A 12,415-nucleotide genomic window follows, 5' to 3' on the forward strand; every position below is an offset into this window, starting at 1 on the left:
CATTTGGGGACCTCAGTATGAAAGGTTCATGTTTAAATTATTCAGCTTGGGAAGACTTTTACTGTGTAGTTTTTATTCTCCCTAGCTGCAGGTGATCTGAAGACAAGGCGTTAAAGAAAGCCACTTCTAGTTTTCATGTGGATGGCTTCAGCTTTGTGTTTGGGTTTTGATTTTTTTAAAATACTTTTTTGAGGGTTTTTTGATCAATGTTGTTTTGGATAGCCAGAGCCTCTTTGGAAAGCTTGCACTGTGTGGAATGTGTAGTTTCCCTGCTGAAATTAAAACTCAGAGGGGGTAACTGAATACTCCCTGCCGTCAGTGCATTGCCAGCCTGAAGAAAAAACAAACACGCTCACTGAGAACAATGAAACATTCCTTGAAACCCTAGGAGACAGATTTTTGTCCCCCTACCCCCCCCTTTTTTTTAAATACAGATTAAAAAAAGACCTTGTTGAAGTGTTTTGGCCCAGGTGGCAGGGCCCAGGAGCTTCCCACCCTTGTCATTATGTTTGGGTGCCTTGCCTGGGGCAAAAGGCTGCAATTGGTTGACATCTACATTTGGAGTTTAAAGTGTGTACTCCTGCAAGATACTTTCCCTCTCTGCCCCTCACCTCCCCCTTGACCTTCTCCCTACAATTCTAGTGATTTAACTCTGACTTTCATTAATGTTTTTTGCACTGCTTTGCTAACCTACTGGGCTTCAGACATGTGAGTCCCAGGCTGTTCTCTGATTCTGTTCTGCTTGACTCCAGGGTCCCCTCATATGGCAGACACTTTGTACTTGACATGTCTGAACTGAAATCTTTCCTTACATATAAGCAATTTCCACTGCTACTCCCTTGTTTTCAACTTTACTGAAGATTTGCAGAGATAACTTGATATTCTGGTAAATTCTTAATGTTCAGAGGATATGTGAGCAGGTCAGAGGACAGGTCATAACTTGAAAACTAGATGTATGGGGATGTAGAAACTTGCTCTGTCTTTAATTATCTGTGGGTTTTTAAAGATAAGTTCTGAAAGTAAAGTTGCTTGATTAGTATTAATAATGAGTGTTTTAGAATGGGATATAAGACTAAGCATTTTTCATGGCATTCTTTTTGGCTTAGATTTACAGGCCTGAAGATTTTTAAGAACATCTATCATAAAATTACATGAAGAGAGCTTTTATGTGCCTGCACTGAGATTGAGTGCTGTATGAGATCATCCTAAAGAGACATTGCTTTTTCTATTAGCTTATTTAATTTATATTTTTGTTGCTGGACTGTTCCTAAAACCTGTACTGTGAGTTTCAGAATTCATGAAGTTAGGGTTCCTTTGGATTTATCTCGCTGCTGATTGACTTTGGTGCCTCAGAAGATGGCAGTTCTTTATGAAGCTTTCTTCAGTTGGGCTGATTACAAGGAATTACCCTTTGTAGGTTTGCTGGCATTTAATAATGTGGGACTTGGAGATACTGTACTCAATGCAAAATATAGTGGAGATGCAAATGAAAGTCTTTGCTTTGAAGACAAAGAGTCAAATGTACAAGAAGATGTGTGATATGGATTATGAGTAAGTGAGGGAGGAATAAAATTTAATGCATAGATCATGAGGCCAAGCAACTCAGAAGCCAGAGGCTGCACTGACAGCAGAGAAGATGGGAAGAAACTGAGAAAGCCAAGGGACTGAATTGCAAAGTGTTCAGCACCTACAGTCCAACACTAAACCATGTCCCTAAGTGCCACATCTTTTAAAGGGATGGTCCCCCCACATCCAATGAAGGATGGAGATTCTCCTTAGCCCTCCTTTGGTTGCTAATGTATTTATGGAAATATTTCTTTATTACCTTTTACGGCAGTAGCCAGATTAATTTCTAGTTGGGCTTTAGGTCTTCTAATTTGCTCCCTGCAAAACCTCACAGCATCCTTGTAATCCTGGTTTGAAATCTGTTCAGACTGTTTGTACGTGTTCATCTGTCTCTTCAGGCCCTAGAGATTTGTTTTAAATTTTGAAAATGGGTAACTTCTTGTAATGTGGGGGGTTTTAACTTCATTGGGGTGGGAATTGCTAAAGCCTGAATCTTTAATTTATCTTGTATGTGTTTTGCCACATGTTATGAACAGCTGTGTAAAAATACAGTGCACACAAGAGATGCCTGTGGCAGCAAGATAATCTTCCATTGAATTTCCTTTAGTATCACTGTGTTTTTCAGCAGTGTGACATCATGTTTTTCTTTCTTGGATCTCAGACCATCATCTCTTCTTCTAGTCAGACCTGTTAAATAGCTGTATGGATTGTAAATTCTCAGATGTTTTCCTAAGTGTTTATGTTCCTTATGAAAATACCTTTGTTTTCATGACCATCTTGTTAAGCAGTATTTTGGAGTTTCACTGCATTGCCAGATTTTTGGAGTTGGCTGTGTGGTAAATGTTATTGACTATGTGGTTAATATTATTGGCCACCTTTTCTAGAGAACCAGATTTTAAAATGCCTGCCCAAAAGCTCTGTTTGCAAGTATTATTACATGTTCAGTACTGAACACAGGTCAAGATCACAGATGCTTTTCACAGGATGGGTAAGGTTGGAAGGAACCACAGTGGGTCATCTGATCCAATGTCTCTGCTCAAGCAGGGTCATCCCAGAGCATATTGCTCAGGATTGCATCCAGACAGTTCTTGAATATCTCCAATGAAGGGAGATCTCCACAATCTCTCTGGGCAATCTGTTCAGTGCTCAGTTGCACACACAGCAAAGAAGTTCTTCTTCATATTCCCAAATTTCCCTCTAGCTTTCTAGTTTCTCAGGAGGTTTCCGCTCTTTTGTTTCTTTCGTATTCTAATTGTCTCTCTATCTTTACTATTTCTTTGCAGAGTTTTTTAGTGTACCTTCTTAATTACATTAAGCGCTTAAAACTGTATTAATTTTTGTTGAAGCTAGTATTGAGAACTCATTATCTTAAAGGTGACACTGTGCAACCTCAATAATTCTGCCATTTGATATATGATTTTTTTTTTCCAGATAGAAGATGGGAGCAAAGCTGCCGCTGTGGACAAGTTACTGGCTGGGGATGAAATTGTTGGCATCAATGATGTGGGCCTCTCTGGCTTCCGACAAGAAGCAATCTGTCTGGTGAAAGGTTCACACAAGACGCTGAAGCTTGTAGTGAAAAGGTAAGCTTGTGTCCTTCAGCTGGAAAACCAAATGTGTTTCAGGCTATAAGGTATTCAGCAAGTTCATTTGCCAAGATTCGGCATGTTAATGACTTTCAGTGTTATAATAATAATAAATAATAATGGCCAGTCTTCGCGAGCGAAGATCCGGGGAAGGTTTTTTACACCTTCCAGCCTGCGCATTGGATTTTTTAGGTGAGACACAGTGTGCGCGGAACTGAGCCCACCCTTTAATCCTAAGGCTCATCTGCCGGGGCCAAGCGAGCTTGGACGGTGGCAGCGAGGTCCTTAGGACGTAGGTGGGTTGCCTTTAAGGGCTAACGAGCCCCACCTGCCCGGGAGTGACATATATATTGTGTGGTGTTACCTCCTCCTTAAACACAGACCCTTTATGGAAGAAGAGGCAGCCTGCTGGTCAAAGCAAAAACCAAGGCACTGTATTCTGTGAATACTGTGGTGATATGATGAGTCAGGACACTGTTCCTTCCTGTCCTCCTGAAGTGCAGTGCCCAGGGCAGGCTGTCAGCCTCGCTTCCCTGCCTTTGGTGTGCAGACACAGACGGTGCTCTTCAGTGCATGTGCTGTGCAGGCCAGTTGTGCTGTGAGGAGTGGGTTACATGGGGAGCTTTTGGAAAAGCATCTTCCCACTCTGTGAAAATATTTGAGGTCTCAAGCAGTTCTTGAGTGGTTTGCATAAAGAATGCTTTCAGTTAGTTCTTAGTGAAGGGGGAAAAGTGAAACAGTTTATCAAAATAGGACACATTTTTGGTATGGAAATTTTTTGTTTTGTAATTTTGACTTGTGACTTTTAAGTTCACACTATTTTTACTAACTTGAGTTATCAATAGTTTTCATAAAAATATTTTTGACAGAAATGAGCTGATATTAAAGTAGGTTAAGTCTTGTATTTTCTGAAAAGAATTCAAACCAGGAAATCTGAAGAACAAGATCCTTCTCTATAATTTCCTACTCTGATGAATCAGAATCCTCTAACTAATTACTTTTATCAAATTATACCAACCAGTTTTTCATGTAAGAATTTTGGGTGTCTGTTAGAATCAAAAAAAAATTCGACACAACAAAAAAAATGCTGAGAGTTTGGATTTGGCAGGTATGATGATCCAGTCCATAAAGATAATGACTGTTTGAGGCTGTCTTAAATGAGAATGATCTCTTTTGAAATAGAATGATAAGTAAAAGAGGTACAAAAGTGTGCTTTTCACCTTTGGTTTTAGAAGGTGTTTTTGATAAAAGGAATTATGGGAACCTGTATCTCTTTCACAGCTGATAGTTTATATCCTCAACAATAGCTAATTCCAGAAACTCTCACCAAATTTTCATAGCACTGAAGTTAAAAAATGCAAAATAAAATACATTCACAGCTACCATAAATCACTCAGCAGTTCCAACTTGCCCTGGCTATTCCAGTAAAAGCACTTTTGTTAGCAGAGGTTACATCAGCTGTTTCTGTCACAGAAAGGGAGAACTTCAGTGTTTAGAAGTTTTATAGACATTGGAGAATCTGCCAAGACAGCAAGTCTTAATTACTAGGAAAAGCTTCAGACCAATAGAAAGATTCCCTCTGCCTTAGTGCTTTTCAGTTTTATGATAGTAATCTGCTCAGAATCTGTGAATTCTGATCTATCTTTGGAAATGGCAGAAAATTTGGTGCAGAAATACCCTCATACAACACTGTGTCATTCTTATTCACTTGTATTTCACTTCATGTATGTGATTTTGGAGAACTTTTATACAGCTAATCAAGCACTGATTTTTTCCTGGGGATTTGTAGCCATTCTCTGCAGGCAGCAGAGCCCCATTGCTATGCGTGCTTGTGTGCGGTTTGGTTCAAAACTGATGGGTTTTCATCAGTCCTTTTTCACCCCTCCCCTTTTTCCTTCCCTAGCACATGTGCAATGGGCAAAAGCAACCTAGCTGTTGTAGCCAAGAGGCTGAAACAGTGCTGTTGTTAGGGAAAACGTTTTTTGTCTTAAATTCATGAAGACTTCCATAGCTCCCAAAAGAGGCAAGAGCTTTTTAGGTCACTGACAAGCCTGCATAATATTAGATAAAATTTCATAAAACTTACTGAATGAAATTAGCTAGGGCTTTTGTCTGTGGTTTTTCAACTTTGCTCTTTCTCTTGGAAAGTTGCCTTAGGACATCAGTCCTTTGACGGTCAGAAACCTTTTAACATCCAGTCTCATTTTATTCTCGGCCAGCTTGTTCTCAGGCACCGCTGTTGCTGTGCTGAAATAACGTTTCTTTTCCTGTTGGAAGTTCAAATGATGAAGGTTTTTATAAAAGCCTTGTTGCATGCTTTCTTTCAGAAGTTATGGTTTGAACAACAGTATTAGTTTTGTTTTGTTCTCCCTGAATGTTAGGCTGAATTTTTATGAGTGCTTTAAACAGTCCTGTCTTTAAGCAAACCGGTTGTTTAGTCTTTATGTGAGCACTCCTGCAGGTCTGGATTGAATTGGATCAGGGAACTGATCTGACTACAAAATTACTTGAGTAAGTAGGTTTTCAGCTGGATCGGACCACCACTTTTCAGAGGCAGTCTGCACTTAAATCAATTACAGCATCTTGAAATAGCTGCCTTGGCATTTTTAGACTATTTCAGTCTTCTTCAGATCCACCCTTACTGTTCTCTGGGGAGACTGGGGATAGTCCCAGAATTCCCTTTCATTGAGTTACATATAAGATGAAGTATTGATCTGCAAGTTATCTTTTTGTTTGCTTTCCTTGTGTCCTTTGTTTAGCACTGTGATGCTTCTCTGTAGCATTGATTTAACATTCCCTATGGCTGTCAGTGTGATAATCTGAAGCACAAAATAGACAGAAGGTTTGAAGTTCAACCCAATCCTGAAGGCTACGGGAATCTTTGTTTTAATCATGTTTGTACTTGCTATCTGTGAGAGTTAGCTTGGGTAGCCAAGATCTAGATTCTATGTGGAAAATGATTTTCCCCAGGGTTGCTTGCAATATCTATTTCTAGACTGATCCAGAAGTGAACAACAAACTTTTTAAATGCTATAATGATATGAAAAAATTATCTGTTAACAAAATTCTTCTGGAAAGTAGAGAATTTCCTTGCAATTAATGCCACTATAATTAATCCAGAAAAATCATGTTTTGCTCATTACTGCTGAGAAGCATATCCATGTGAAATTTCTCCATACATGTCACTCCCTCAATGCAGTAGTGCCATAGCCTGATCCTGTATTGATCTAATTGTTTCTGTACCTGGGAAGCAGTAGGGCATGCTGTTGTCACTTCAGAGGTCTAATGTACCTACAGTAAAAACCAAGGGAAGAAGTTAGTGAGTGAAGTAGTGAAAGTAATGTGTTTTATTCACAACAATTAATTTGTGTATGTGGCAAAAGTTTCTCAAGGGGCTTGTGTTGTTCTGCAGTGGTAGCTGGCTTCCCCAAAATTATTTCAACCTGTTATTTTTAAAGAATCAGATGCTTGACTTACATAGGGAAAATAATGCTGTTTTCTAAATAAAAGTGCCTGCAGTACCAAATACTCAGCATGAATGTGTTGGCTGTCAGCATACATACTTGGCCATATTTTTTGGAAACATTGCATAGTTGCGGTTGAAACCAAATCAGGACTGTGTGATTGGTTCAACAGCAAACATGATGTTTGAGTAACTTATGTATACTGATAGTTGAACAAGTGCAGTGTACTTTTAGTTTTGGATTAAAAGGGGACTCAGGAGGCTTCATGTTGTTTTCTCAAATGGGTGTGTGGAAACAACACATCTTAATTGCATGCTAGTTCTTCTGTGTAGTACTGAGTAATTTCTTGAGTAGATTCCTTTTATTAGACAGATGGAAAGGAAACTGTGCTTAGGGCATTTCTTACAGGACTCGCATGTGATTTCTTTTGTTTGGAAAACATGTGCATATCTATATGTATGTAAAATTGCTCTGAGTGTTGATACTGAACGTTGATATTGAGGTGGTTGCCATAGTCTGTGTAATTTAATTATTTTGCGTGTTCTTCTAACTTAAATTCCCTTATTAAATACCATCCTCATTCCTTTGCACATGCCAGACATAAGTGTATACCACAAATCTGTAATAAGAATAATTTTTCACTATGCATTCATGAGACATATTAAACTGTTAAAAACTGGCACATAGGTGATGCTTTTGTGTGTGGTTTATTAATGTTACAGGGAGACTGGGATTATCATAGAATCATAGAATAGATTGGGTTGGAAAAGACCTCCAAGATCATCAAGTCCAACCCCTGATCCAACTCTAATTACTATATCATGGCACTAAGGGCCATGTCCAATCTCTTTTTAAAAACTTCCAGGGATGGTGAATCCACCACCTCTCTGGGCAGGCCGTTCCAATGCCTGATCACCCTCTCTGTAAAGAATTTCTTCCTAACATCTAACCTAAACTTCCCCTGGCAGAGCTTGAGCCCATGTCCCCTTGTCCTGTTGTTGGTTGCCTGGGAGAAGAGACCAACCCCCACCTGGCTATAACTTCCCTTCAGGTAGTTGAAGAGAGTGATGAGGTCACCTCTAAGCCTTCTCTTCTCTAGACTAAACAACCCCAGCTCCCTCAGCCTCTCCTCATAGGACTGCTCAGGATGCCCCCCACCTTCTGGCTGGGCCTCCACTGTGCTCCTCATTCTTCAGCTGTGTGATCTTCTCTACTGATGGAAGGAATGGACACATAGCAAAACGGGGATCACACACTTTCATCTTATATTTTCAGCAAATTATACCTTAGAGAAGCTCTAAGACCATTTCCCCTGGATGCCGTACTGTCAGCACAGTCACTTAACCCAACGTGTTACCAGTGTGAATCCACATTCCCTTTGCTGTAATCCTGACATACCACCCAGGTGTTTGGATGTTTCCTATGCCAGCTGTCTTTTTGGTAGGATATACATCTAAAAGGCACTTCTATTTCTTAATTTTCTGCCCATCTTGCCTGTTTCTTAGTTGCATTAACACGATTTGATTCATGGTGTTGGTGACACACCAATGGACGCTTGAGGGGAACATAAGCTTAATTTCCTCCAGTTGGTGGTGTACCATCCCTGTGTTCAAGGAGCAAACTGTTGTTGCATAGTTTTGGATGTTTGTCTTATACAGCTGTCAGGACTCTCTCAAATACATATGTTGTGACTAACATGTTTTCATCTTGTGGCAACTTTTGTATTTTATTTTTTTACAAATCTAAAAAATCTGCCCTGTAAAGCTTGAATAACAGAAAGCCAAAATTACGGCAGATGTCACAATGTTTTACCAAGTCAATGTTTAGGCTACTAGAAAGGGCAGAGATGTTTCCTTGTAGGTAAAAGGAATCCTCTAAAATTTGAATATGATTATTCAGAGGTTACTTATGGCAGTGCTATTCAATTTTGTAAAGTAATTACTAAAATTGGGCAATGTTGCTTTTTTTGTGGAATGGAATATTCATCAGATGGTAACAACCTGTGAGTCATGACTGAGTTTTAGATTGTTTTTTTTTCCTTCAGTCCTGCATGCACTTGTCAAAATGGTTAATTTTGAGCATGAGTAGTCTCGTCCAACTTAGTAAGAGCACTCACATGACTGAAGTTAAAGTATACAAGTGCTTGCAGGATTTAACCGTAGCTTTTTACTGGGTGGTACATTGGATTTATTCTTAGGACTGCTTTCCACTTGTGTATTTCATTGTAGGTGTTGGAAATTGTAATTTGTAGTCCCTGGGGCGAGAGAGGGAAACAAGTGAGCCTTCTAAAATTTGGGGGTCTGATGACTTATTTGACATAGTACTTTCACATGCATTTTTTAATGTGTTGGATAACACTGTAGATATCTGCAGATTCCTGACTGAAACAGAATTGTAAACCCATCCATCAAATACCAAATGAATAATTGTTTTATGTCAGAAAATTTCTTTGCATTTGGAAGGAATACTTCTGTATATGTTGTATACATTTTGAAATAATTAATTGTTTGGGATTGCTTTGAAGCACTTAAGACTGTTGGGGTTTTTAAACACTGGTCAAGGAGTTTGACATGCACATTTCAGGAGAGAAGTAACAGTACTCCTGTTTCAGTGTGTTACAGTTTTCTCCTTGTATTACTTTTATTTTACATTACATATTTCACCTCCTGAAGATTAAATGATGAGATTAAGAACTTGGCACTTCTTAGATCCTTCAGCATCAAGTATCTATCATATTGACTCTGGAGATTTTAGGCTCAACTTGCTGAAGTAACTGCATGTAACTCCTTCCAATTTGAAAAGATTATAAAAGTTTTGAAAAAATTTTCAGAATCCAACCCTTAACTCCAGAAATATGACCACTTCAAAGAAGAGCAGGAATGCAAGTGTGTTGCAGCTTTAGTTACTGAATAACAGAAGAAATTTGCATCTGATCTGTTGCACAAGAAACCCATGGTATTTTATGGTCATTGCTACTGAATCTACATAATACTGGATCACCTGGCAAAACAAAGTCTGGCATAGACACACAGCTACCACACTGCTGAGTTATACAGCCCTTATGCTTTTAGTCCAGCTTCATGCTGAGCACAGAGGAAGGACAGAATGACAAAAGCTGAAGTTTGGGGAAATTTCTGCTGGGTTGCAATTGAAACCAGAGTCAGTTCTTTGATCTGCCTCACAGAGCAGCCTTGCCGGCAGGTGGGCAGCTGAACCAAGGGTGGCATCTGATGGGGAAGAAAGCACTCTGGGGAATGGCAGTGTCTTCAAAATCTGGCCTGGCGTAGGACATGTCAGAGCAAAATAGCTTTCCCAAATAAAACTTCAATCGTCTCAGCTCATGGCATAGTTCTTTGTGGAGGCTCAGTAATTTGCATCCTGTGGCTGTGGTGTTTTAACCAGGAATGAGATGAACTAAGGCTGGGCTGTCTCCTGAAATGTCCTGGGACTGGAGGAATTCTCTTTCTCCACTCTCGTTTTTGGGTCACCTTGGACGTGGTTAGGTAAATCACAGCTGAAATCGGTGTGGGAAAACACCACACCTGTGTAGAAAGACTGGTATTTGGAAAGTGGTTTCTGAGGAAGCTCAGTTCCTCTGGGACAGCTATCGAACCATAAGCTCGTTGCTCACTGTGGTAAGTGGCTGGGAGGCAAAACATACCTGTTGTTTCTGGCCACAAGCAACAGAAGGGTTTTCATGGCCGTGTGCCCCAAGGAATAGCAGGTTCCTTCTTGCCGAAGGCAGCGTGTTGGACTGGCATAAACAACTCTGTGCTGCTCTGCCTGCTAATTCCATCCCAGGCAAAGAAGGTGGTGGGGAGCATGTCTGAAAGCTGCCCTGCTTCCTGTTCCTCCTCACTCCTGGTCCTTTGTTTCAGCTATGGTAAGACAGCCTAAAATCTCCCATGTATTTTGACTCCTGCTGCTGCTGCGAGCATTAGCACTGTCAGAGGCTCTGTCTTCCTTCAGTGTTTACTGGTGAATAAAACCTTTTTTCTTGTATTTACCTTAAAGGTTAATTTCTTTAGTACTTTACATGGCATGATAATTTCAAAGATATTTGAAAGTAAACCCTACTAGAACCACAATTTGTAGCTGTTTTCAATGTGTGAAGCATTTTAGATGTTTCCTAATGATAAGTACTCATTAAAAAAAGAGGGTTGTTATTATCCTTCAGAGGAATTCTGATAAATAGTGGCAAAAACTGAGGTAAGAGGATGACATCAGCAGTTTAATGTTATCTAGCCATCAAAAGATATCAGAATGTGCACAAAATAAGGATGAGGGAAAAGTATTTATGTAGCTTATATAAATATACCATAAATCCCCAGAGCAGCACTTTTATCTCAGACGTCCAGATGTGCCTATCTAGTTCCTCAAGGCAGAGCAAGGAAACACAGTTCCAGAATATGAAAGCTTTATCATGGTAGTCTATTGTGAATTTAGCAGACAGGAAGATTGATGTTATACCTCATACAATTTAATACCTCTTTGTTGACAGTGCATGTCTTATTTATAAATGAAATTGCTGTTCCCTCCTGCTCAAGCCTGTACAGTTGGGCTGAGGTACAAGGAAAACCAGAGCAAACTGTGATGGTGAAATCCTGATTTGTTCAAGTTAATGACTGAACTTTTTAAGGGCAATAAGCCTTGACAGTGTATTTACATTTGTTTGTTTTCATGGACAGAAGCAGAGCATTTTGCAGATCCCTTTAGTTTCTTTTTATGTGAAAAGCAAATTACTAGGGCATAGTACAGGAAAGGAGCTATTCTGCTGTGCTGTGACAAGTAATACTCCTTCCAGCACGACTTCTTTTAAGAGACGCTGTTGACTGTAGTGTGACATTGCTGTTTGCTCCATTTTCCAGACACAGGTGTGGCTGGCAAATGGGAGATCAGGCCAGCTGGTTACCCAATGCATGGGAGGAGAAAGCAAAAAGCAATACTATAGGCTTTGTAGGTCTTACCATGGTTGACAGCAAGGCAAAAGATGATTGTGTAGACCTTTGTGTGAATTTTGGCGCATAAGAATAATTTCAGGTAGGATATGCTGCTTTGCTAAAATTTTAGGGATTTGTACAGATACCTGTATCATAGAATTCTGTCAGTAGCTTGTCCATCAAAAACTGGTTCAGTTTGCCATTTTAAGAATATCTGAATATTAATAGGTTGCTTTTATTACTTCCTTTCTGTCCTTTAGAGCCTCTCTGTCTCCCTAGAAATACATAAGTTAAGTACGTGTTTATGTTTTTATTTTATTGTTTTCAAGTTCTAGGTCATTTCTTTTCTAGCGATACTTTTTAGAAATCGTTTCCTTTTATGATAAGATACTAGAAGCTGAAAATGCAAAAACAGGAACTCCTTCTGTTTTGCATGGAAAAAATACTGCAGTTCCATTTGCTGCTTCCAGAAAAATAGGTTGACTTTGTTGTTACAATTTGTTGGCACTTTTCTTGAAACGATAAGTAGGAAGGGAGTACAAGGTATTGAGATACTTGGTGCATGGAGACATAAACAGCAAAACCACAAACACAGTTTTGTTGGTTTTAGCTCATTGCCTTGAGTTTTAGTCAGTTATAAACATTCAGAAAAAAATATGGTGATATCAGAAAACTTGTTAATTTCAGGTGTCTCAGTTGAAGTGAATCATTTTAAAGGTGCATAAAACCCAAAAACTGCTGACTAATCGCCCCTTGAAAACAAAGAGAAAGAGCAATAGATGTATCTCAAATTCCACCTTCAAAAATGGAGACACCCAGAATATCTCCTGACTTGTGAAGATCACAGCTGTAGCAATTA

The 12,415-nt window shown here is 39.4% G+C and overlaps 1 protein-coding gene across 2 annotated transcripts in view; it reads left to right on the top strand.

Moving 5' to 3' along the window:
- The window catches only part of SHROOM2 (shroom family member 2), a 120,469-nt gene that overhangs the window by 44,724 nt on the left and 63,330 nt on the right, over positions 1-12,415 (top strand). For both annotated transcript variants that reach the window (XM_050332923.1, XM_050332924.1), the window contains exon 2: positions 2,998-3,149. In XM_050332923.1, coding sequence (XP_050188880.1) covers positions 2,998-3,149 — 152 coding nt within the window. The remainder of the gene's footprint in view (positions 1-2,997; positions 3,150-12,415) is intronic.

The sequence above is a fragment of the Myiozetetes cayanensis genome, unplaced genomic scaffold (genome assembly GCF_022539395.1).
Source record: "Myiozetetes cayanensis isolate MyiCay16 unplaced genomic scaffold, myiCay2020 scf5-8, whole genome shotgun sequence".
NCBI lineage: Eukaryota > Metazoa > Chordata > Aves > Passeriformes > Tyrannidae > Myiozetetes > Myiozetetes cayanensis.